The sequence below is a fragment of the Anolis carolinensis genome, chromosome 2 (genome assembly GCF_035594765.1).
Source record: "Anolis carolinensis isolate JA03-04 chromosome 2, rAnoCar3.1.pri, whole genome shotgun sequence".
In the NCBI taxonomy this organism is placed as follows: Eukaryota; Metazoa; Chordata; class Lepidosauria; order Squamata; family Dactyloidae; genus Anolis; species Anolis carolinensis.
In genome coordinates this window covers 180593461-180620720 of record NC_085842.1, presented here as the reverse complement: position 1 = coordinate 180620720, position 27260 = coordinate 180593461, and the positions used below count along the sequence as shown (strand labels likewise).

The window sequence follows — 27260 nt, the reverse complement described above, 5'->3', positions numbered from 1 at the left end:
CTCTGAGAAAAACAAGTGGAAACAGGATGGCAGCTCTTTGTTCTCAAACCATAACATTAATAGATTTATAGCACTTCTAATTCTTTACTCCCTGTACTCCTGACTCTCAGTTTAAGAGATTTGGTGGCACAGTGTGTTAAAGAGCTGAGCTGCTGAACTTGCGGACCAAAAGGTCCCAGGTTCAAATCCTGGGAGCGGAATGAGCGCCCGCTGTTAGCTCCAGCTCCTGCCAACCTAGCAGTTCGAAAACATGCAAATGTGAGTAGATCAATAGGTACCGCTTCATCGGGAAGGTAACGGTGCTCTATGCAGTAATGGTGGCCACATGACCTTGGAGGTGTCTATGGACAACGCTGGCTCTTTGGCTTAGAAATTGAGATGAGCACCAACCCCCAGAGTCGGTCACGACTGGACTTAACTTCAGGGGAAACCTTTACCTTTACCTTTACTGCTCAGTCAAGCATTCTCTGTGCCACTCAATCTCCCATTTGCTATTAGAACAATGTAAGTTTTAGGCCCCTTCCACACTGGCCCTATATCCCAGGATCTGGTCCCAGATTATCTGATTATTCCAGATTATCTGGCAGTGGAGACTTGATTTAACTCAATTAAGAAATGTGTTTTGAAAAGGCCACCTTTTACTGCTCTTTATAGCAATAGCAATTTAAAACAGTTTCATTGGGATCATATCCCAGGATATAGGGCAGTGTAGAAGGGGCCTGAGACAGAAAAGTCAACTGTCCACATTCACTGTGGTCAGTGGTACAGTGGCTGCCCCTTGATTCTGGAATTCCCTTCTTCACAGGGGAACTAGAATGACAGCCCCCTCCCTGCTGTCCTTCTGGCAACAGGCTAAAAATTTTTATTCAGGCAAGCTTTTAAAGAAGGTCTTTAAGATCAATTCAGTGGGTGTTGTGGCTTTAGCTCTGAATACATTTTAATAAGTTTTAAGGATTTGAACTGTTTGTTTTAATATCATTAATATTTGATTATATTTTAATGTTTGTTTATGTTAAGGTTTTAAATTGTATTGCATTGGTTTTGTAACAGACACTTTGAGTCTGTTGTAGAAAGAAAAAAGTAGGATATAAATGAACATCATCATCATAATGCTGCTCCAGTGCTACATTTTGCCCACCCTCATGACAGCTTTCTCCGGTCATACTGGGTGGGAATGATGGACACTGCAAACACATCTGGAGGCAGCCATGTTGGGGAATGCAGCTTCCCACGATAGTGTTTCTTTTGTCCCATTAATGCTCTGAATCTCTGGTAAGACAGAAGAAAATGCAGTTGGAGAAAGGCAGAATGGTCTATAGCAGTGGTCCTCAACCTGGGATCTCCAGATATTTTTGGCCTAAAACTCCCAGAAATCCCAGCCAATTTACCAGCTGGTAGGATTTCTGGGGGTTGAAGGCCAAAAACATCTGAGGACCCCAGGCTGAAAACCACTGGTCTATAGTCTGTTGTAGTATAGCAGGACCCTTGTTTGTGATAGAACATAAGCCTCTACACAAACTACTTTCAGTTCTCACAGACATGCTTGCTACCTGTCTCTTGGTATGTGAGCCTCATTAAAGAGGATGGTGGTGGGGATAAGGTGAGGCGATCTCCACTACAATTTTTATTGGTTGCAATAGTCCTCTTTTAGCAGAAAGTAAATAATGCACTTTACATCTTCCACAAGAGCCAGAATGTGTTGGACCAGTTTTGTGAGTTTTTATATGCTCTGGGCTTGATTATGGTATAGGGGTTTGAATGTTGGGCTGGGAATCTGATAGATAAAGAGTTAAAATCCCCACTCACCCATGGGAAGCCACTGGGTGGCATTTGGCATATCTCACTCTCTCAACCTCAGACGAAGGCAACAGCAAACCTTCTCTTAATACATTTTGCCAAGAAAAGCCTAGGATAGAACCACCACCAATTGGGAGTTGATTTGAAAACAGATAACCACAAACCAGATGATTCCGAATTACAGCGTATCTCTGCCTCTGAGGACTATGCCTTGGAAGTCCTGCAGCATCAGAAAGGACTCACATTCTCAACTCCTGGTAGATATTAGGATCTTGTTTAGCAGGAAATTTATCGTTGTTTCTCTTCTCCATCTAATGATCTCACTGTATGTAGTTATGAGAAGGTGGTTTGTAAAAGGTTATAACCCTGTACACAGGAACATTTTCAGGAGGGATAGAAAGATAGTGTGCCCTGAAGCTCTGCTGATTTTCCCACAGAGTGTTTTGTTATTGTGACACCATCACAGGCTGACATGGAGAGGGAGGCCTGTGGGATTTACCTCTAGCATTCCTAGAATAGCTTGGCTTGCTTAACAAGCCATAAAATAAGTACTGGAAAAGAGAGTTGATTGAACATCCAGAAGAACTTTGAGTACAGCCTAATTATGGCTGCACTTGAGCACTAGTTTGATTAATTGCTAGTTTGACTAAATTCCATCTCTGGCCCCATTTACACTACCATATAATGCAATTCAGTGCAGTTAAACTGCATTCTGAAACTGCATTATAAGGCAGTGTAGATGGGCCTCTGTCACCCAAGACCAGACGTGGGCAAACTTTGGTCCTCCAGGTATTTTGGACTCCAACTGTTATAATTCCTAACAGCCAGTAGGCTGTTAGGAATTGTGGGAGTTGGAGTTCAAAACACCTGGAGGGCCAAAGTTTGCCCATGCCTGCCCAAGACGAAAACAAATGCACTACTTCCCCCATCAGGTTGGGCAAGGCTTGATTATCTTGTGGCTTCCCACCCTCACAATCTTTTAGCACTCTTGATATTTTAAAAAGTCTCCAATGTGTCTTGTTTCCATAACAACAGAGTTATTCTGCTACCAGGTGGATCATTCCATCAAGGATGAGGAGGAGGAATGTGTGAGAGGGAGGGAATTTGACCTTTTAGCACAATTGCAAGCAAGGCGCAGAGCAGTGGAAGCTAGGCATGCTGGCCATCCCAAATAAGATGTATGTCTGAGGTAGAAAGGCCAATGAACACTCAACTCTTCCATAAACTAGCACAGGGTCCAATGTTTGCTTCAAAATTCTCCTGCAAAACTCCTGTGAAGTGAAAAAAACAACAACTTAGGCCCTTTCCACCCAGCTGAATAAAATCCCAAATTTTCTGCTTTGAACTGGAATATATGGCAGTGTGGAAGGGCCCTTAGTAGGTCTCTTGTGAAGATGCTCTTAATTTTAGCATGGCTTGTACAGGAGTGCTTCTATTGCAGAGGTTCTCAAGCTGGGGTCCCCAGATGTTTTTGGCTTACAACTCCTAGAAATCCCAGCCAGTTTACCAGCTGTTAGGATTTCTGAGAGTTGAAGGCCAAAAACATCTGGGGACCCCAGGTTGAGAACCACTGTTGTAGTGGATTGGGCCCTAGCAAAACTGTCTGTGTGACTTACATGGGGGATGCTCAAAATAGTTATATTCCAACACTGAGTGCCAAGAAATACTAATTTTTCCCCATTGTATAGTCATCATAATGGTTAAAAGATATGCCCCCATTTCTGCTCCATCTAAACTTGCAACCTTTGCTGTGTGATCTCATGGCAGGGCTTTCTCCTCCACATTTCTCAGCTTTTAGCCTTGCTTGAGGTCATTTGACCTCAAAGTCTGTCAGGATCTTTCACAGCATCGCATCCTGACCCAGTTACTCATGCTTTTAGCAAGAACCTCCAGTTTTGATTTATCAAACACATTCTTTAACACAGATTATAGGTTTGCTAGGCCCTGAGTCATTTGACAATTCTACCTCTCTGCCCTTTTCTGTTAATTCGATCTCCTCATATGTTTGCTTCTTCCCCCTTTCCCACTATTAGCCATGCTGGCCATATTTATGTAATTAAATACAGTATGCATATGTGTTTAATGAAAGTAGGAGGGAAGAGAGGCAAGAAAAGGTAGCCATGTCAGCTAACACACCTTATGTATGCGGACAGCATGGGTAAGATAAAGGTAAAGGTTTCCCTCTGACATTAAGTACAGTCATGGCTGACTCTGGGGGTTGGTGCTCATCTCCATTTCTAAGCCGAAGAGCCGGCATTGTCCGTAGACACCTCCAAGGTCATGTGGCCGGCATGACTGCATGGAGCGCCATTACCTTCCCGCTGGAGCAGTACCTATTGATCTACTCACATTTGCATGTTTTCGAACTGCTAGGTTGGCAGGAGCTGGGGCTAACAGCGGGCGCTCATTCCACTCCCGGTATTTGAACCTGGCACCTTTTGGTCCGTAAGTTCAGCAGCTCAGCGCTTTAACACACTGTGCCACCAGGGGCCCCCACATGGGTACAGTTTAGTAAATAGGAAAAATGTACTACTGGCTGTTGGGACATGGATGTGCTGGAAAGGAATGTAAATACTGAGAGCCAAGGTCCTGCAGGAGGTAAATATGAACAGCCATGTATAACCCAGGAACAGCACCCTGTTGTTCGATGCCACAAGTACACAACGAAATCTGTCTGGACAGATGGCCAGGCAGCTAGGCTCTGAAAATAGTTGATAATGACAAAGTTCTGTTCCTGGCTTGAAAATGTGTGTTCCTGTTTCATTGTACAGTGCTGACTTGGGCAGAAGTGGTCCTACCCCATTAGATTTGTTTGTGTGGCAGATACTTCATGAAACATCTGGAGGGCACAGTTTTTCTGGCCAGGACAAAGAATGGGACTTTTGCAGTAATCTGCATATCCGTATATCTGCATCCTGGGGCTTTCGAAAAAAAAAAGCTGCTGAAGTTTCTGGCGGAAGTCTCATGTCGGCCATCTTGGGCGCCTCTAAATCTCGGAACAAAGCAGCAAGTCTGGACAACAGAGGCAGAAATCTCAGGACTAACAGGTCTGTATGCAAAAGAATATCCTAGCAGATTGTTTCATAAATTAAGTGAAGAGGAAAGTACAATTTAATTAAACCCCCAGTTTTTGGCACTATCTATCTATGGCACTTATCTACCACCTCTTCAGTCATCATGACCCCTTAGGAACGGTAATTCATAATAGTTAAGAACAATTTCAGTCCATTTAACAAACAACTAAGTACCAGTATAAAACATTCCAAACTCCTCTTGAATAATAGGTCTAAAACCAGACAAACTGCTTTCTTTAAAAGGGCAGAGTATTTTAGCCCTGCTTTTCCCATCAGTTCTCACTGGAAATTTACCTCATGGAGCACTCTACTCACAGAGAACAAGAGCTCTGAACGGAGGCCTTCCTGACTCATCGATCAGTCTCGGAGCTAAGGCTTTGCATCTTAAATCCGTCAGCCTTACATCCTTTTTTGTTTCTGCATCTTGCACTGCGCTGAGATGAGAATAAAGATTATTTAGCTTGGGTTGTATCCTCAGAGGGCTGTTTGTGTATTGTGTGTGGCAAGAGCTTGATCAACAAGAGATGATTTAAACAAGATTACAGTTCCAGTTCATGGTGGCAAAAGAAGCTGGTATTTCCTTCTTGGGCTTGTTTAATTAAATGCAGAGTTCTGAATAATAATAATAATAATAATAATAATAATAATAATAATAATAATAATAGAAATTGGCCACATTTTAATCTCTGATTAATGTTATGCCAAATATAAACAAGCATTGGGGTTTTTGAAACATTTTCTGTATAATACATAAAGGAGAGTCTACACATGATCTTCCCTGGGCTGGAAGCTTATACATAGCCTCTATGGGCTGGAACTTGAGTTTGAGATCTACCCAAGTTGGTACGGATTCAATTAAAAAGAAACTAAAGAGGTGCAATAGCAATGGTTGACTCTCATCAACTACAGTCTGTCTAGAGTTGGAGCCTTAGTCATAAGGAGGCAACCTATGCACTTTTAACATTGGGTGCATCTACACTGAATAATTAATGCAGTTCGACATCACTTTAACTGCCATGGCTCAGTGCTGTAGAATCATGAAAGTTATCGTTTTTACAAGGTCTTTGGACATCTCTGCCAAAGAGTTCTGGTGCCTCAAACTACAAGTCCCAGGATTCCATAGCATTGAGCCATGGCATTTAAAGTAATGTCAAGCTGCACTAATTTTACAGTGTATATGCACTAATTGTCATCAACTGCCATCAAGCTGATCTCATAAATTAAAGGTCTCAAACCCACCCAAAATCAAACAAACGGCATGGCCCAAACGTGGCACTTATCTCAATGCATTGGCCTGCTCTTCAACGATATATAAAAGAGTTTTTTCCCACTTGGCTTGTCGTCCTGTTCTATATCTGGGCCTGTGCTTGTCAGGGAGACAGGGTTTTCTGACGCTTCCTGCTGGTGCCTCACGAAATCAGGAAACATTGAGTGGGCTTTGATCCCGCTGTCTCCTCGGGGAGAGAAGGGAATATATGTCTGGCTGCACTGACAAATCAGGGGGATCAAAAAAGCCGCTTCAAATGGTTCTCACTCCTGCCTATCTTATTTTGATCACAAAGGCGCTGGAGGTCTTTGATTTGAGATGATCTGTTAGTTCTAATAGAGATTGTAATGCCTTGTTTGGCTGGATAGCTTCTTGATAGGACCGATTCACAAGGGGATTTTCTTTTGGATCATAAATGGGACCATCTCATCTGACAATATATGTGCGCACACAGTCAAGCCTGTAAAAACAAAATAAAACTAGTGGTTACTATGAGTGCTTTAACTCTTTTAGCATCCAGGCTACACTAGCAAGGACTGGCTGAGGGGGTAAAATCCGATTAAATACAAATTTATGCACATTAATATACAATTAAAGATGTGTGGTGTGGAATGTATGTATTGCCTCCTCTGCAACAAATGTTAGTTGCATGCTCCCTGGGGAGCTCTAGGGGGTTACATTGTTAAATGCTATATGTATAGACATAATTAGAAATGCAGTCAAAATACCCCAAAGGCATCAGATCTTATCTGATTTTTGGCCTGATTTGTACTCGAAAAGGAGCCCCTGATGGTGAAATGGCTTAAACCGCTGAACTGTTGAACTTGCTGACCAAAAGGTTGGTGGTTCGAATCCGGGGAGCAGCATGAGCTCCTGTTGTCAGCACCAGCTCCTGCCAACCTAGCAGTTTGAACACATGCAAATATGAGTAGATCAATAGGTACCGTTCCGGTGGAAGGTAACAGCGCTCCATGCAGTCATGCCAGCCACATGACCTTGGAGTTGTCTACAGACGTTTGCTCTTCGGCTTAGAAATGGAGATGCGTACCAACCCCCAGAGACCGACACGACTTGACTTAATCTTAGGGGAAAACCTTTACCTACCTTTACCTAGTACTCGGAAAGGAGACCACCAGGGAATATGAAGACTACAGAAATACCGTGTGTCTGAGGTGCATTTTTCTATCTATTGTAAGAGGAGCCAACTAAATATTTTAGAACAATAGTTTTATAGTTAATCTTATCTCTAGCAGAGAGCATCATCTCATTAACTTCCTGGAGATTTCCCATTGACATATATGGTCAAAGAGCATGGACTTTGCTCAATTTGCCATTTCCTATTGCCTAAATAAGGAAATATCACACAAAAAGCATGTTGGCCACCCCAAGGAAATGACCAATCCATAGATGGAGTTGTCATAAATCAGCAGGTTGGAAAAATATGTAATAAAAAAGGACTGAGCCGAAATGATTCTAAAGCTGAGATGTGGGAATCTGTGGCTCTCTTGCTTTCCTTGGACCACATCTCTCATTGTCCTCAATCAGCATGCCCCTGGTCAAAAGATGGCAAGAACTGTATTATGATATCTGAAAGGCCACAAGCTTCTTCTCACTGTGCTAGAGTCAAGCAGCCCAGTAACACAAATACTAGATCTTAATTCTGTCAAATTGATAATTCTCTGCTCCTAATTTTTCTTGGCTGAAAGGCATGAATCGGCTCTTCCCTGGCAGTAAAAATATAGTCATCATAAATCTCAAAGCATGCCTTTAGTGTCATGCTTCATTGCGCCAGCGGTTTGCCATCAACAATCCAAGATATGCCCTTGTGAATGGACACTTAAAATGACTTCACAAATGATGGCCAGAGTCCAGCAAGGGTGAATTGTGAGAGGAATACTGCAATCTTATATACAGTCAGTCCTCCCCATCCAGGGATTTTGCATTAATGGTTCAACCATCCACAGCATGAATTTTTTTTTTGGATTGTTGAAGGCTTTCACAGCATCATCTGAAGATCCCAGCCACAGGTGCAGGCGAAATGTCAGGAGAAAATGCTGCTAGAATACGGCCATGCAGCCAGGAAACCACAAAACACTCCAATTTATTATTATTTAAAAAAAACAAACAAACCTGATTTTTCTCTCCTGATTCCATAGCATTGACATGGCAGTTAAAGCCAAACTGCATTGGCAGAGTAGAATCACAGAAGCACAGAGTTGGAAGAGACCACAAGGGCCATCTAGTCCAACCCTACCAAAATCCAAACAATACATACAGCCTGTGGCCTTCATAAGATGGTAAGACATTTTAAAACATATACTAAGGTGAGGAGATAACATTGGGTGATTCTTCAGTTTCCTGGATTCCTTTTTTTTTGGGGGGGGGGGGTTGTTAAAATGTTTTAAGTTATCGCATAACAAATGTGATAACTTGTATTACCAAATTGTGTGGGTTTTATTTTTGTTATGCCCCCTTTCTAATAGATCACTGCTTCGTAAACTATGGGTCTAGACACCCTTTAGCTCAATGTTGGGGGCACAAAAAAATTGCCAAGAGTAAAAGTTGTTCGAACACCACTCCTTTACATGAACCTGTCAGCATGAACTGTGCAGTGTTGACAGGGGACTCTGCAGAAGATGCTTCCGGGCTGTATGGCCATGTTCCAGAAGCATTCTCTCCTGATATTTCACCCACATCTATGGCAGGCATCCTAAGCAAGGAAGGCTTATACAGGGTGTTTGAAAAAGAACTCCCTAGTTTTAATGCAATTATACTTAAAACTAGCAAGTTCTTTTTCAAACACCCTGTATATCTGTGGAAGGTCCAGGGTGGCAGAAAAGACTCTTGTCTGTTGGAGGCCAGTGTGAATATTGTAATTAATCACCTTGATTAGCATTAATCACCTTGCAAGCTTCATTCTTGCCTGGGGGAATCCTTTGTTTGGAGCTGCTCCTGATTGATTCATGTCTGGAATTCCTCTGTTTTCAGAATGTTGTTCTTTGTTTAATGTTCTGATTTTTGAGTTATTTAATACGGGTAGCCAGATTTTGTTCATTTTCATGGTTTCCTCCTTTCTGTTGAAGTTGTCCACATGCTTGTGAATTTCAATGGCTTCTCTGTGTAGTCTGACATGATAGTTGTTGGAGCGGTCAAGCATTTCTGTGTTCTCAAATAATATACTGTGTCCAGGTTGGTTCATCAAGTGCTCTGCTATGGTTAACTTCTCTGGTTGAGTTAGTCTGCAATGCCTTTCATGTTCTTTGACTCGTGTTTGTGCACTGCGTTTGGTGGTCCCTATGTAGACTTGTCCACAGCTGCATGGTATCCGGTAGACTCCTACAGAGGAGAGAGGATCCCTCTTGTCCTTCGCTGACCGTAGCATTTGTTGGATTTTCTTTGTGGGTCTGTAGATGTGTTGGATAAGAAGAACGTTGGATAAGCGAATATGTTGGATAATAAGGAGGGATTAAGGAAAAGCCTATTACACATCAAATTAAGTTATGATTTTACAAATTAAACACTAAAACATAATATTTAACAACAAATTTGACAGAAAAAGTAGTTCAATACGCAGCAATGATATGTAGTAATTACTGTATTTACGAATTTAGCACCAAAATATCACGATGTATTGAAAACTGACTACAAAAATGCGTTGGATAATCCAGAATGTTGGATAAGCGAGTGTTGGATAAGTGAGACTCTACTGTATTATTATTATTATTATTATTATTATTATTATTATTATTAACATTGAGGCTGGGTAGCCATCTGTCAAGGGTGCTTTGCTTGTGCTTTTGGAGCACAAAGGTAGAAGGGGGTTGGACTAAATGGCCTAAGGGGTCTTTTCCAACTCTTTTTTATTTTTATTATGATTAACATTGAGGCTCTATTTGTTCCCATTTGTTTTGTTTGGTTTTTTTACTTCAAAATGAGAGATGTGCAGTGCGCATAGGAATTCGTTTATAGTTTTTTTTTTCAACTATAGTCCGGCTCTCCAACGGTCTGAGGGACTGTGAATTGGCCCCCCTGTTTAAAAAGTTTGGGGACCCCTGTTCTAGAACATGGCCAGAAAACATACATCAACCCTGTGATCCCGGCCATGAAAGCGTTCGACAACACAACTTTCCTTTTTCCGGCCCTCCAAAGACTGGCCCCCTGTTTAAAAAGTTTGGGGACCCCTGCTTTAGTGTGATGAGGTAGGTCCTCAATCAAGGAGCTGAGTGTGCCGCTTTGCAATGCAGGTGGCGAGCTCCTGGCAGGCGGGAAAACGCCCCCTCCTTGAGGCACACGCGCGCGCGCCCCTCCCTCGCTCTTTTTTCTCTCACTTTGGCGCTGCCACGTGACGCCCCCTCCCCTCCCGCGAGGCCAGAGGGAGGCGCGCGGTGAGGAGCAGCCTCTCTTTCTTGGGGGTCTTTCCTTCTCCCCAAACTTCCTCCTCTTTCTCCTCCTCCCTCCCTCTCTCCCTCCCTCTGGGCTGAGGCTCAGTGCGCAGTGCCTCTGCAGCGACGGCGGGCGGAGCAGAGCAAGCGGCACGAGCCACTCTCGTCCTGCTCCTAATAGTCCTCGCCCCTCCTTTCCCCCTCCTCGTGCTCTTCCCCCGCGCGCCCCTGCTAGCATCGCTCCGGACCCGGCTCCTCCTCCTCCTCCTTCCCCGCAGCGGGCGCCGGGATGCCGCTCGCCGCCCCGCAGCAGCAGCCCCAGCATCCGAGTCCGCAGCAGCAGCAGCCCCCCCGCGGGGCAGGAGGCCAGTAGCCCGCCCGGGGTGCCGCCCCCCCTCCCGCCGCCACCATCGGGAGCCGGAGGCGCCGGGCGCCGGGCGCTTCTCCCAGCGCCCGGGCGCCGCTCTTCCTCTCGCTCTCCATGGACGGCGGGGGCGCGGGGGGCCCCTCGGAGAGCCCCAACCGGGCCGTGGAGTACCTGCTCGAGCTCAACCACATCATCGAGAGCCAGCAGAAGCTCCTCGAGACCCAGCGGCGCCGCATCGAGGAGCTGGAGGGCCAGCTGGAGCAGCTCAGCCACGAGAACCGGGGCCTCCGGGAGGGCGGCGAGAAGCGGGGGCCCCACCACCGCGGGCGGCCGCCCCCCGGGGACCAGCAGCAGCAGCAGCACCACCAACACCACAAGGAGCGCGACAACCACTTCCCGGGCCCTTTCCCGCCCCACTATGCCGCTGCCAACCGCGAGGGCCACTACCGCGAGCCCTGCCAGCTGCACCGCGACCGGGGCCCGCAGAAGGAGACGCCGCAGCAGCCTCAGCAGCAGCAAGCGCAACTTCCGCAGCAGCCGCCGCCGCCGTCTGCTTCGTCGTCTTCGCACGAATACCCGCGGCCGCCCCGGGAAAGGGAGAGGGGACAGCTGAGCCGCGGGGCCTCGCGGAGCTCCAGCCCCGGAGCCGGAGGGGGACACAGCACCAGCGCCAGCACCAGCCCCGCCACCACCCTCCAGAGGAAGTAAGTCCCCAGTATCCCCTCATGGGCCAACTTGGGCCCTCCGGGGGTTTGGGACTTCAACTCCCATCATGCCTCACAGCCTCAGGCCCTTTCCTTTTCCCCCTCAGCCGCTTAAGCGGCTGAGGGGGAAAAGGAAAGGGCCTGAGGCTGTGAGGCATGATGGGAGTTGAAGTCCCAAACCCCCAGAGGGCTAGAATTGGCCCATGCCTGGTAACCACCCTGAAATATCACCTTCGGGATCCCAACACAGTTGAGCATGCTTCAGCTGTACTTCATAAAATCCTCCTGTTTAGCAAGCCTAGCAAGTGCTCATTTTTAAATCAGTTCATACATTATTTTACAGTAGAGGCTCACTTATCCAACACTCGCTTATCCAACGTTCTGGATTATCTAATGCATTTTTGTAGTCAATGTTTTCAATACATCGTGATATTTTGGTGCTAAATTTGTAAATACAGTAATTACTACATAGCATTACTGCGTATTGAACTACTTTTTCTGTCAAATTTGTTGTTAAACACGATATTTTGGTGCTTAATTTGTAAAATCATAACCTAATTTGATGTGCATTAGGCTTTTCCTTAATCCCTCCTTATTATCCAACATATTCGCTTATCTAACGTTCTGCCGGCCTGTTTATGTGGGATAAGTGAGACTCTACTGTATATTGTTGATTTATTTGTGTTGGTGAAGGCTTTCATGGCCAGAATCACTGGGTTGCTGTGATGTTTCCCCATGTTCCAGAAGCATTCTCTCCTGACGTTTCGCCCACATCTATGGCAAGCACCCTCAGAGGTTGGGAGGTCCAAAATATTTGCAGGGCCGAAGTTTGCCCATGCCCATCCATCTAGTATCCATCCGTCCACCCAGTCACCTACTGTATTTATCAATCTATCCATGTATCTATCTATCATATCCATCCATCTAGTATCTTATCTATCTATCTATTGGGTTAGGAGCCTCCAGTGGCCTAGGGGATAAAAGCCTTGTGACTTGAAGGTTGGGTTGCTGACCTGAAGGCCTCCAGGTTCAAATCCCACCCGGGGAGAGCGCGGACGAGCTCCCTCTATCAGCTCCAGCTCCATGCGGGGACATGAGAGAAGCTCCCACAAGGATGGTAAAAACATCAAAACATCCAGGCGTCTCCTGGGCAACGTCCTTGCAGACGGCTTATTCTCTCACTCCAGATGCAACTCCGGTTGTTCCTGACACGAAAAAAATCTATTGGGTTGCAGAAGCTTTCTCTCCTGACGTTTCGCCCACATTTATGGCAGGCACACTTACAGGTTGTGAGGTCTGGTGGAAACCAGGCCAGTGGGGTTTATATATCTGTGGAATAATGTCCAGAGTGGGAGAAAGAACTCTTGTCTGCCTGAGGCAAGTGTGAATGATGCAAAGTGATATACTGCAAACATCGAGTTTCTGTGAGTCTGGCAGGCTGTATGGCCATCTTCCAGAAGCTTTCTCTCCTGACATTTCGCCCACATCTATGGCAGGCATCCTCTAAGGTTGGTAGGTCTGCTGGAAACTAGCAGTGGAGTTTCCTGTATATATCTGTGGAATAATGTCCAGGGTGGGAGAAAGAACACTTGTCTCTAGGATGCCGGTGTGGATGTTGTAATTAATCACCTTGATTAGCATTTGATGTACTTAGTATGTTCATATTTTATATTTTAACTATGTTGATTGAGCTCATCTTCATGTAAGTCATCCCAAGTCCCTTTGGGAAGATAGAGGTGGGGTACAAAAATAAAGTTATTATTATATGGCCCTGTGGCCTGAAGACCTGGCTTCTTTCTGTCTGGAGGAGTCCTTTATTTAGAGCTGTTAGCTGTCCCTGATTGTTTCCCGTCTTGAATTTCTCTGTTTTCAGAGTGTAGTTCTTCATTTACTGTCCTGATTTTAGAGGGTTTTTTTTAATACTGGTAGTCAGATTTTGTTCATTTTCATGGTGTGAATGTTGCAATTGGTCACCTTGATTGGCATTGATTGGCCTTGTAGCTTCAAAGCCTGGCTGCTTCCTGCCCTGGGGAATCCTTTGTTTGGAGGTGTTAGATGGTTTCTAATCTAGAATTCTCCTGTCTTCTGAGTGGTGTTCTCAACCAGAGAAGTTAGCCATATCAGAGCACCTGATGAAGCAAGCTGGACACAGCATATTATCTGTGAACACAGGAATGCTGGACCACTCTAACAACCACTGTCAGACCACACAGAGAAGCCATTGAAATCCACAAGCATGTGGACAATGTCAGCAGAAAGGAGGAAACCATGAAAATGAACAAAATCTAGCTACCAGTATTACAAAACGCTAAAATCAGGTTAGCAAATAAAGTACAACATTCAGAAAACAGAGGAATTACAGACATGAATCAATCAGGGGCAGCAAAATATTCCTCTAAGCAGGAATCAGCCAGGTTTTGAAGCTGCAAGGCTTTTCAATATTAATCAAGGTGATTAATTGCAACATTTACACTTGCTTCCAACAGACAAGAGTTCTTTCTTCCACCCTGGACATTATTCCACAGATATGTAAACCTCCCTTGCCTAGTTTCCAATATGCCTAACAACCTCTGAGGATGCCTGCCATAGATGTGGGTGAAACATCAGGAGAGAATGCTTCTGGAACATGGCTGTACAGCCTGGAAAACTCAGATCAAGCTTTGGTCTGCAGCACCTGGGATTTGTTGGCAGTCTCCCATCTAAGCGCCATCCCTCCTTTGCTTCCGCACTATTTGAGTGATGCCAAGCCAGCCAAGCAATGGGCATCCAGGGGAGGCCTTGCCAGCTGTAGCATCCTTGTCCCGGAGCCACAAGGGCACCCTTTGGGTGTGGTGACCTTTTGGCCCAGGAAAGTGTACCGCGATGCTATCCAAGGACCTTTTCACATTGGGATATAATTTGCTTCTATTAGTATGCATTCCATATTTTTCTAGGACTGGATGCATAGTGTATTGAGACGGGATTCATACTCGCTGCATCACACTTTATTACAATTCGTATGATTTGAAAATACTGCGCTTTGACTCATTACACCGCAGAAGGCTGGCTCCTCCCAATCCATTCAAAAAACCCCTACATCACTCTGTGACCTTTTAAAAAGTATCGTTGCAGATGGGATGGATGCAGATTTTCCTAAAGCACACAAAAACGGCACTTCAGCAACAGAAGGATGTGTAGTATTTCAAAAAACATGATTAGAATTCCGTCTGCAAATCATCAGTTTCTGCAACACTTTGCATACAGATTCATATGGAATACTGACGGGATGGAGCAAATGTCATATGATGGGACCCGTTCGAAATAATTTTCAAACAGTCTCAGAAACGGAGTATTTCCTAATGTGATACAGTTCCAAAGGTTGTGGGCTTGTCCTCTTAACACTGCTCCCACTCCTTTTTCTGCTACGTCTGTGGAGCACGTTTCCAGATAAGAGCATTGCCAGGAGTGCTGCCTTCTTACCCTTGTGAGCCTCACTGATCCTAGTTTGCTCACCTTCGTGGCTGGATGTCTCGGCCAGAGACCCTCGCGCAATCCCCTGCTGCAGGCTGCTTTATGGCCTTCTGTAGCACAGTCAAGCCTGTTTAGCCATTCGTTCTGCTGGCCCTTTCTTTCATTCATTTGAGCTAGTTGTGCTCTATTATTCCTTTGGGCCTTTTCAAATTTCAGCATTATTTCTTCACCACTTTGCTCCTTCCTTCCCCCCCCCCCCCTCTGTCTGGAATGTATTCCTTTGTAGAGAAGGATTGTTACCAGTACCTGTGCTGTATCTCCCTGCCACCCAGGCTCCTTCATGCTTCTGCCATGCTCCTCTTGGGCTTGCTGCAGAGAGTGAGAAATGATCACTGCATTACTGGGAAATGCTCTTTCTTGCCAATCCTGCTTCTTTCCCCCTTTCAATATCCCAAATAGCTCTCTGTACACCTTGTCTCGCCTCATTTCTTTCCTGGTGGGTAGGAGAAAGCAAATTAATGTCTTAAAACCATTAATAACAAACGGACATCCTTCCACGTTCTTGATTTCTTACATATAGTTCAGAACTCAATCCTTGTAAACAACCATTGAGGGCTAAAGCCATTCACTTGTGGCTATGCAGATTTGTGGATCTCTGGATCGTCCTGTTCTAATCCTTGTCCTGTGTAGAGAGAAAACCCCAGCAACACAACAGACTTGTGATGGAAGAGGATATTCGAAATAGCCAATCTCTGATATGCCTGTAGCTGTTTTTTTTAATTTACATAATTGTATATGCCTGTAGCTGTTTTGAAAGGGGTATGTACCTTGGCTTCTTACTTACTTAGGCGATCCCTCGTCGTTCGAGGACGATAGTCTTCCATCCTTGGTATCTTGGGTGTGTGTTCTTAGGTGGCTGAAGAGACCGATTCTTGACCCGCATATTCTCCCGCAGTGAGGACATCGGTTTCCAGGTGGAAGGCGGTCCCGGTCGGGGTTAGCTTGACGCTCCTTCCTCTTGGCACGTTTCTCCCTTAAGCCCTCCGTTCGTGCCTCTTCGAACTCCGCAGCACTGCTGGTTACAGCTGACCTCCAATTGGAGCGCTCAAGGGCCAGGGCTTCCCAGTTCTCAGTGTCTATGCCACAGTTTTTAAGGTTGGCTTTGAGCCCATCTTTAAATCTCTTTTCCTGCCCACCAACATTCCGTTTCCCATTCTTGAGTTCGGAGTAGAGGAGCTGCTTTGGGAGACGGTGATCGGGCATTCGGACAACGTGGCCAGTCCAGCGGAGTTGATGGTGTAGGAGCATCGCTTCAATGCTGGTGGTCTTTGCTTCCTCAAGTACGCTGACATTTGTCCGCCTGTCTTCCCAAGAGATTTGCAGGATTTTCCTGAGGCAACGCTGATGGAAACGCTCCAGGAGTTTGGTGTGACGATTGTACACAGTCCACGTTTCGCAGGCGTAGAGCAGGGTTGGGAGGACAATGGCTTTATAAACAAGCACCTTGGTCTCTCTACGGATGTCCCGGTCATCAAACACTCTCTGCTTCATACGGAAAAATGCTGCACTCGCAGAGCTCAGGCGGTGTTGTATTTCAGTGTCGATGTTGACTTTTGTGGAGAGGTGGCTGCCAAGGTAGCGGAAATGGTCAACGCTTTCTAATGTTACACCATTAAGCTGTATTCCTGGCTTTGCAGAGGGATTAGCTGGTGCCTGTTGGAAGAGCACTTTGGTTTTCTCGATGTTCAGTGAGAGGCCGAGCTTCTCGTATGCTTCTGCGAAGGTGTTTAGAGTGGCTTGTAGGTCTTCTTCTGAATGCGCACAGACTACGTTGTCATCAGCATATTGGAGTTCTATAACAGATGTTGTGGTGACCTTGGTTTTGGCTCTCAGTCTGCTGAGGTTAAATAGCTTGCCATCTGTCCGATAGATGATTTCCACTCCGGTGGGAAGCTTCCCATCAACAAGGTGAAGTATCATAGCGATGAAGATGGAAAATAAGGTGGGGGCAATAACACATCCCTGCTTGACACCTGATTCCACCTTAAATGGGTCACTTTGGGAGCCGTTGCTGTCCAAGACTGTTGCCATCATGGAGGAGCCGCAGGATGTTCACGAATTTGTCAGGGCACCCGATTTTTTGGAGGATGGTCCAGAGAGCGCTGCGATTCACTGTGTCGAATGCCTTTGCAAGGTCAATGAATGCCATGTACAGAGGTTGGTTTTGTTCCCTGCATTTTTCTTGGAGCTGTCGAGCAGTGAAGATCATGTCCACTGTTCCTCTGGAGGGGCGGAACCCATTCTGGGATTCTGGGAGGGTGTCTTCTGAGACAGGGAGAAGGCGGTTTGCAAGGATTCTTGCAAGGATTTTCACGGCGGAGGTTAGAAGGGAGATACCACGATAGTTCCCGCAGTCTGTTCTGTCCCCTTTCTTGAAAAGGGTGATGATGGTGGCATCCTTGAAGTCTGCTGGGATTTTCTCGGTCATCCACACCTTTTCAATGAGCTGGTGGAGTTGTTGTATCAGCTCAGGTCCACCCTCTTTGAAGATTTCAGCAGGAATCCCATCAGGTCCGCTGGCTTTGTTGTTTTTTTGTTGGCTGATGGCATTGCTGACTTCTTCCAAACTAGGCAGTGCTGCAAGCTCATCCCTGGTTTGTTGTTGCGGGATTTGTGAGAGGGTCTCTTCGGCCACAGTGGAGCTGCGATTCAGCAGGTTCTGGTAGTGCTCTTTCCAACGTAGTGCAATTGATGTTTTGTCCTTCAGAATTTTGGTTCCATCTGATGAGCGTAGAGGCTGTATGCCCTGGTTTCTTGGTCCGTAGATGATCTTTGTGGCTTTGAAAAATCCCTGAGTGTCATGGGTATCTGCAAGGTGTTGGATTTCTTCAGCCTTCTGGTATCTCCGATAGGATGGTGTCCAGCTGACAGTAAAATTTTTCCTTGATGTCTTCGTCAGCATCTAGAGTTGGTGCATAGGCGCATATGATGGTTGCCTGTTGGTTTTTGGCAAGGTTAATTCGGAGGGTTGAAAGTCGTTCATTGATGCCAGTTGGTGCTTCAGTCAGGTGCTTCACCAGGTCGTTTCTGATCGCAAAGCCAACTCCGTGTATTCTTCGCTCTTCTTCAGGCAGTCCCTTCCAGAAGAAGGTGTAGCCTCCCTTTTCTTCCTTCAGCTGTCCCTCTCCTGCTCTCTGGGTCTCCTGAAGGGCTGCTATGTCGATCTTAAAGCGTCCCAGCTCCCTTGCAATGATAGCAGTCCTGCATTCGGGGCGTTCGCTGTCAGTGTTATCTAACAATGTCCGTACGTTCCATGTTCCAAAGTTCATTTTTATTTTTTGGCCGCAGAGTGGTGACCCCTCTGGACGCGGCAGTCCAGTCAGGGTAGGAGAGGCAGACTATGTTTAGGGCACCTTTTCTAGCCCCTTCCCCATGTGGGGTGAGCAGAGCGGATCCTAAAAAGGGCTGCTCAGTCATGGATACAGCTGCCGGACTACTCAACTGCCTCGGTCCTTGAGGTAGAACGACTGAGTCCATATCCACCGCCCATGTGCCAGTCTGTGACTAGGGGCTTCCAGATTTCGCAGTCCTGCCCCCGTCGCCACTCGCTGATCGCCATGGGACTTTTGTAGGTTTGTTTTTATTTTTGTTGGAAGACGCCTGTGCGTGAATTTTTTTTAATGTGTGGAGATCGGTGCATGGCCGGTCAACACACAGTCTTCACAGAGTGAGGTTCCAGCAGTGGTGTGGTTAACACAACGAAAGTGGCTTCTCAGTCTGTTGCAGCCTTCTTCCGCCTTCACAGCCGTTGTAACATGTACCATGTTATCCTCCGCCTGCTCCGCCGTTGAGGTCTTTGGGTGTTCGGATTGTGCTTGGTCTGGAACCTCCCCTGCGGCCACTCCTGGGAGTGCATCACTCCAGTGGTTGTGCCCACAGGTTCATCGGAACACGCAAGCCCCCTCACCACGGCAAGGTGACAATCCATCGAGGGGGACCTTGGCTTCTATATGATGGCCAAATGTGTTTGTGTGAATGCAATTATACATTGGGATGGGCATCATATCACATCTTCCAAATGTGATTGGATTGCCACATCCCGCAATTCTTTCCATCCTCCGTGCTCTGTAGGGCTGTTGAAATATGAACTGGTAAGAACTGTTTAACAGTGGAATAGATTTCTCAGAAGATGATGTTCTCTCTTTTGGTGGCCTTTTAAGCAGAGGTTGGAGTGCTGTTATTGGGTCATCCTGCACAGCAGAGGTTGGATGTGATGGCCTTGTCGCCCCCTTTTAGCTCTTAAGATTCCAAAAACACCTGGAGGGCCACATGATTCCAATTCGTAATACACACATGTGCATGCATGACTCTTGCCCTCCTAGTAGTAGTCCTAACACCTTTGGGCCTGTTTTCTCTCATTGTATAGGTGGCAGTGGGAGGCAGTGGTTAGGACAGGAAGAGGGTCCTCTGAAGTGAGGAATGAAGTCAGGGTTTGGGATTATGTCTAGAGGAAGGATATGCTATTGAATGCACCATTTGCTGTGATAAAAAGGAGACAGGATATACTAAACTAATGCCTGAGGGAGTATGTGTACACGTGCAGGTGAGAAATAATGTTGCCGTGGGATACTTAGCATTATGTAATGTGCTTTGAGCTTGGGAAAAGCACATGGCAGGTGGGAATAGGAGAGCTGGCTCATGACGTTTGTGGGCACCATGTTTTCCAAAGGGTTTGGGAAAGCAGGATCTAGCCACTTTCCTCAACCTAGTGTCCCTCTAATAGCCCCAAGATTTACATGAACCTTTGGCTTTACTAACTGGAGGAATTGTAGTCCATCTGGTTGAGGAAAGCAGATTGGCTGAACCAGGGCTTCTGGATACTGGGCCCAGCTCTACAAGAGGACATAGCTTTCATGTGTTTTCTCTCTTGGCTAGCACCCTCTTTATTCTAGAGATATTCTGTGGCAAAGGCCATATGGCATTTACGGCCGATTTAGCCTCTGGAACTCACATACCTTAACTCTGCAATACCTAGCTGCCTTTTTTTAGGGTCATTTCTTATAACTCTGATTTGAATATGTGCCAGTGGGGGGTGAGGTTGACAGAACAATCCTCCTAATAGGGAGACATATCAAAGACAAAATCTGAATCCATGTTTGCTCCTCACATCCCTTTTCCTATAACATTGCCATCATGTCATCTTGTTTCATTTCAGCTATGTGAAAACCCTCCATTTTCCTCTTTTCTTTAGTTCTCCATTCACTTTTCTTGGGTCTTCCTTTCCTCAGAATGGTATGTAGATTGTATGGCCCTCTAGATATTGTTGGACTGCAACTCCCAGCATTGTTCGCTATTGGATTTCCCATCTGGGGCTATTGAAATTTGCAGTTCAGCAATGTCTTTCAGAAAACTACGTTTGCCCATGGTGGAGAGCTTATGTTTTGAGAATTGAGGGTGGGGAGTTTGAACTAAATCCCCATATTTGAGTGGTTACCTCTAGCGCAAGGCTCATAGTGAGCTGTACAAGACGCTAAGAAAATGCAGTTACCCCTGAATGCTTTAGGATCTACTTCTGTAAGCTTGGCAGCAGGGAAGGCTGAGTGTGGGGTAGGAATTAATGAATACAGATGGGTGTTCTCTCTCTCTCCCACTTTCACTCCCCCCCCCCCCCCCCCCAATTGCCATCTCCTTCCTCTGGTTGGAAATTAGCAAAGTGGTTTGATGCTGCAAATGACTTAAAATCAGCACAAATGTGTCTTGCCATTCCCGCCTACTCCCCTACCAACACTGGGGAGGCGTTTTTTAGAGCTCAGAGAGGCAATGCAGAGGGGGAAGGGGAACTGATTTTCCTTTCCCTGTTGGCAGAAAAGTCAGAAGTGGCTAGAAGCATCTCCAACTGATAATAGACACTACTCCTCTTTTGCCGAAATGGGAACTGTAGTATAATGTCTAAGAGTATGAACTGTGTGTCCTAGGGCCCTTCATTTGTTGGACGCATGCTGTTGTCTCAAGCAAACCTATTACCTCCCCACTCTCCACAGGCATACGACACAAAAGCCTTGTTAAGGATCTGTAGTAAATTGATATGTTTAAATGTTTTGAAAACGAAAAACAAAATATTTGAATTAGCACTATTATCCAAAGCCAATTCATTCCTTGGAGCTAGAAGGAATAGATATGCTACAATACCTAATCATCTGTCAAGTCCAGACATTGAGTGAGAACGATTCTTTTATATCCTAATGGCCTCTGCAAGAGATAGAAAGGGAGTTTCTCTTCTGTTGCTCCAGTGTCATTTGCTACACATGATGAAATACATGGTTGTTGAAGTCTTCCTAGGTATTTATTTTATTTTGTTCATGAGGCACTATTTCAGCCTACTCCCAGGGAGTTGCAGGCTTGTATTTGGGAACCTGAGAACTCGCTATTTGCAGTTAGAGTACGGTATAAGCTGATATTTTCTTAGTCTGAAAGGAACTTGCAGTCAATCCCCAGTATGTATTCCTCTCGGATTACGGATAGATGAGTGAGAGGGAAGCAAGGGGGAGGCATTAGCTAAGAATTGCTCGTAATGGTGTGCATGGCTCATCAGATATTTCTGAGGAGTGCTGAAAACTGTGTTCACATTATGTAATCTTGGTGAGTTACAGAAGCACTGGTGCCTGGAGTCAATATTTTCAGAGGGAGTGAGGCGTGTGGTTAGAGATTTTTGGGGGGAGATCCCAGTCCAATCTGAAGCAAGGAGTCTACAGGTCTGTTTAGCGCTGCAATTGTGTTTTGATCTGCATCAACTATGGCAGGGGTCCCCAAACTTTTTATACAGGGGGCCAGTTCACGATCCTTAGGACCGTTGGAGGGCCGGACTATAGTTGGCCACCGAGCAATAACAACAACAACAACAACAACAACAACAAAAAGAGGGTTGGACCATTTGGGCCATTCAGTCCAATCCCCTCCTGCCTTTGTGCACCGAAAGCACAAGCAAAGCACCCCTGTCAAATGGCCACCCAGCCTCAATGCTAATAATAATAATAATTATTATTATTATTATTATTGACATTGACACAATTACTATCTGCCAACTGCAAAAGGCCACCCTGCTGGGATCTGCGTGCATCATCCGAAAATACATCACACAGTCATAGACACTTGGGAAGTGTTCGACTTGTGATTTTGTGATATGAAATCCAGCATATCTATCTTGTTTGCTGTGTCATAATAAAATAATAATAATAATAATAATAATAATAATAATAATAATAATAATAAAAAAGAGGGTTGGAAGAGACCCCTGGGCCATTTAGTCCAACCCCCTTCTGTCTTTGTGTACCAAAAGCACAAGCAAAGCATCCCTGACAGACGGCCACCCAGCCTCAATGTTAATAATAATCATAGAATCATAGAATCATAGAATAGTAGAGTTGGAAGAGACCACATGGGCCATCTAGTCCAACCCCCTGCTAAGAAGCAGGAAATCGCATTCAAAGCACCCCCGACAGATGGCCATCCAGCCTTTGCTTAATAATAATAATAATAATGGTTGTAAGAGAAGAAGAGACCCCTTGGGTCATTTAGCCCAACCCCCTCCTGCCCTTGTGCTGTGGGGGCCAGATAAATGGCTTCGATGGGCCGCATCCGGCCCCCGGGCCTTAGTTTGGGGACCCCTGAACTATGGAATGATTTAGCTCTGCAGACCCTCTGTAGCAGGCAGCCTCCAACTCCCAAAAGCTCTAGACAGCTTGTTCAATGGTCAGGAATTCTGGGAGTTGGAGGCCCAAACAGCTGTAGTGTGAGGATGCCTGATCTACAGTAACACCTACTTCCTAAGAAGTATTTCAGCAGACTATTCCCCTTCCTTTCTTCTTTCTCCCCAACAAGAAAGGAAAGCATTAGTGATGCAGGCAGACTTCTTTTTTTAGTGACATTAAAACCAGATAGGATTTCAGGTAATATCTTCCAGGCATTAACTTGGCTCACGCTGCACCTTATAATCGAGTTGTTGTATAAATACCATTTCAGTGAACTTGGTGTTGAATGTGTGACCAGTCTGCCCTGTCCAGCTTGCCACATAAGCTTGGAAAGTTACTCTTTTGAGATGAACAAATATAATGATATACTCAAAGTGGACATACTTGACTGGTGGTTGGGATCATGCCTTGAGTCCCAGTTGTGGAGGTTTCTAGCAAGCCATTGTACTCATAAGTTCTGGTTGTGATTTTATTGGCTAAATGAGATATTGTACAACAGGTGTGAAAGATGCTGAAAGGGGCAGTCAGATACTCAATTCTCCACACAGCTCAGCTCCATAATATTTAGTAGCATGTACCCATTATACTGACCGCATTTCTGCATTTCCCTGCCCCATCTGTGACAAAGAATGACACTCCGTGGGGAAGCATATGGTGGCCTATGTTCGAGCCTCTACAGCAGTGGTTCTCAACCTGGAGTCCCCAGATGTTTTTGGCCTACAATTCCCAGAGATCCCAGCCAGTTTGCCAGCTGTTAGGATTTCTAGGAGTTGAAGGCCAAAAACATCTGGCGACCCCAGGTTGAGAACCACTGCTCTACAGTATGAGCCCCACCTTCTCCTTGCACCATAGGGCACCTCTGTTGTGTGATGTTATTAGAAATACGTAAATAACATCCATAGACACGGTACAGCTACCAAAGATGGTGGAAGAGGGATGAAAACAACGGGGTCGAACGCTCGCCGGTGTTGGCCCCCTTTTCAGAGTTCCACTTTGAGACTCCCTCCCCAATTTTAAACTATGCCGGTCCCACCTCTCAACCCTGCCCACAGACATTACCCTTGTTCAGCCCCCTGTCAATGTCAGATGACGTTAAGTCAGATGACTCCTTCTCTTTACCTCTAATGGAGATGGGTCCCTTCCTTAATCAAACAAATACCTCTGTGGGCCCCACATTTCAGAACAGCTGACTAACCCCCTTAAAAGGCAACCCTAATCAATTAACCCCCCAGGAGGTAGAGGGTTCCCACGGGTGGGGCTCCATTGAGGTAGTGTGGGGGAGGAGGAGGAGGAAGAGCGGTCACTTGCGACCCAGGGAGAAGCGCAACAGAGTTTTTGCGACCCTGGAGAGGAATAGGTGTGGTAGTCTTCAGGACAGACCCCCCGGCCTTAAGGTTTTGCTTCTGAATGCCAGATCTGTCAATGGTAAGACAGCTGTTATTCAGGATTTAATCCTGGATGAGGGGGCGGATCTGGCATGTATCACCGAGACGTGGTTGGACGAGCTGGGTGGGGTGAACCTCACTCAGTTGTGTCCACCGGGTTTTGGGGTGCATCAGCAGGCCAGGGCTGGGGGGCGGGGAGGAGGAGTCGCGGTGATCTTTCGGCAGTCCATCGCCCTGATCAGATGTGCCGTTCCGCAAACTTCGAGGTTCGAGTGTGTCTTCCTGAGGGTGGGAGCCCGAGACAGTGTGGGGATTTTGCTGGTGTACCGTCCACCCCGCGACCCAGCAGTCTCCCTGTCCGAGCTAGCAGATGTGGTCTCTAATGTGGCCCTGGCCTCCCAACAACTTATAGTTTTGGGAGACTTTAACATTCATGCCGAGACCACATTGACAGGTGCAGCTCAGGATTTCATGGTTGCCATGACGACCATGGGGCTGTCTCAAGTTATATCTGGGCCCACACATCAGGCGGGACACATGTTGGACCTTGTTTTTATTGTGGACGGTGGAACAGTCAGAGTGGAAGAGCAAAATATTCTTCCATTGTCATGGTCTGACCATCATCTGATCTGTGTAAGTTTCGCCGTGTCTTCTAACCTCCGCAGGGGTGGTGGACCCACTAAGATGGTCCGACCCAGGAGGCTGATGGATCCGGATGGACTCCTGAGGTCTCTTGGGGATCTTCCTGTTCTGGAGACTGGCGATCCTGTCGATGTCCTGGCTGATCGCTATAATAGTGAGCTGGCAAGGGCATTGGACATGATCGCTCCCGAACGTCCCCTCTCGTTGCGCAGAGCCACGTCGACCCCTTGGTTCACTGAGGAGCTGGCTGTGATGAAGCGTACGAGGAGGGGACTAGAGTGCATCTGGAGGAAATCTCAGGACGTGTCAGACCAAGCACGGGCTAAAGCCGCTATTAAGGCTTACTCCGTGGCTCTGCGAGCAGCCAGGAAAGCTTTCACGACTGCTCGCATAGCGTCTGCGGCCAATAGGCCAACTGAGCTGTTCCGAGTTGTGGGAGAGTTTCTGCGGCCTCCTGAGGCCCAGGGGCTCCCCGATGACTTGGCAGCCAGGTGCAGCGATTTCGCGCACCATTTTGCAGGCAAAGTTGCTCAGATACGCCGTGACTTGGACTCCAGTTTAATTGTAGTTCCAGCGGAGGTAACCGAGGTACCTGTCTGTTCGATCTTGTGGGATTCTTTCCGGCTTGTTCTTCCTGATGACGTGGAGGGGATTCTTGGGTCTGTGAGGGCGACCACTTGCGCTCTGGATCCTTGTCCCTCTTGGCTGGTTAAGCTGGCCAAAGAGGGGCTGTTGGATTGGTTTGTGACTATAATTAATGCCTCTTTGTGCCAGGGGTCAGTTCCATCCTGCTTTAAGCAGGCGGTAGTAAAACCGCTACTTAAAAAGTCCTCGTTAGACCCATCCGTATGTAACAACTACAGACCAATTTCCAACCTCCCATTTTTGGGCAAGGTTCTGGAGCGGGTGGTTGCCACGCAGCTCCAGGGGTTCCTCGATGACACTGATTTTCTGGACCGCTCGCAGTCTGGCTTCAGGCCTGGGCACAGTACCGAGACGGCTTTGGTCGCCTTGGTGGATGACCTCCGCAGGGAACTGGACAGGGGGAGTGTGACCCTGCTGGTTCTCCTGGACATCTCAGCGGCTTTCGATACCATCGACCATGGTATCCTTCTGGGACGGCTGTCTGGGATGGGGCTTGGTGGCACTGTTTTGCAGTGGCTCCGGTCCTTCCTGGAGGGCCGTTCCCAGATGGTGAAGCTGGGGGACACCTGCTCGGACCCCTGGCCTTTGACCTGTGGGGTCCCGCAAGGGTCTATTCTTTCCCCCATGCTTTTCAACATCTACATGAAACCGCTGGGAGAGGTCATCCGGAGTTTTGGAGGGCGTTGCCATCTCTACGCAGATGACACGCAAATCCACTACTCGTTCCCATCTGACTCCAAGGAAGCCCCTCGGATGCTGAACCAGTGCCTGGCCGCTGTGGCGGACTGGATGAGGAGGAACAAGCTGAGGATCAATCCCGACAAGACAGAGGCCCTCCTGGTCAGTCGCTCGTCGGATCGGGGTATTGGGTGGCAACCTGTGCTGGATGGGGTTGCACTCCCCCTGAAATCACAGGTCCGCAGTTTGGGGGTCCTCCTGGATTCAGCGTTGACGCTTGAGGCTCAGGTGTCGGCGGTGGCCGGGAGGGCTTTTGCACAACTCAAACTTGTGCGCCAACTGCGACCATACCTCGTGAAGTCTGACTTGACCACGGTGGTGCACGCCTTAGTTACCTCTAGACTGGACTACTGTAATGCACTCTACGTGGGGCTTCCCTTGAAGACGGCCCGGAAATTACAACTAGTCCAACGCTCGGCGGCCAGATTAATAACGGGAGCGAGTTTCAGGGAGAGATCTACTCCCTTGTTTAAGGAGCTCCACTGGCTGCCGTTCATTCTCCGGTCCCAATTCAAGGTGCAGACCATCATTTATAAAGCCCTAAACGGTTTGGGACCTGCCTACCTTCGTGACCGCATCTCCTACTATAAACCTGCCCGAGCCCTTCGTTCATCTGGGGAGGCCCTCCTGTCTCCACTGCCTTTATCACAGGCCCGCCTTGTGGGAACAAGGGAGAGGGCCTTTTCTGCTGTGGCCCCCCGTTTGTGGAACTCACTGCCCATTGAGATCAGGCTAGCCCCCACTCTTTTAGCCTTTAGGAAAGTTTTAAAAACATGGCTCTTCCGGTGTGCTTTCGGAGAGTAATTGTATATACCTCCTGTGTTTCTCTCCCCAACATGTATTCTGTAGACCCTGTTCCTCATGGTTTTATTCTTATCTCTTCTTACCCCGAGTTTTTAACCTTGTGTCCATGCGGCCCGCCCTTGTTATGTTATGCTACGTTCTGCTTTTTTGTTCTGTATTGTGTAGTGTTATTGTTGCATTGTTTAATTGCATTCTGATATGTTGTTTTTATATTTTGTCTATTGTATTGTCTTGGGCATGGCCCCATGTGAGCCGCC

General features: G+C 46.7%; 1 protein-coding gene across 1 annotated transcript in view; it reads left to right on the top strand.

Annotated features, from left to right (window-relative positions):
* Window positions 1–11001: 11001 nt before the first annotated feature.
* The window catches only part of iqsec2 (IQ motif and Sec7 domain ArfGEF 2), a 242558-nt gene continuing 226299 nt past the window's right edge, over window positions 11002–27260 (top strand). The window contains exon 1 of the mRNA XM_062974044.1: window positions 11002–11591. Within this exon, the coding sequence (XP_062830114.1) occupies window positions 11002–11591 (590 nt within the window). The remainder of the gene's footprint in view (window positions 11592–27260) is intronic.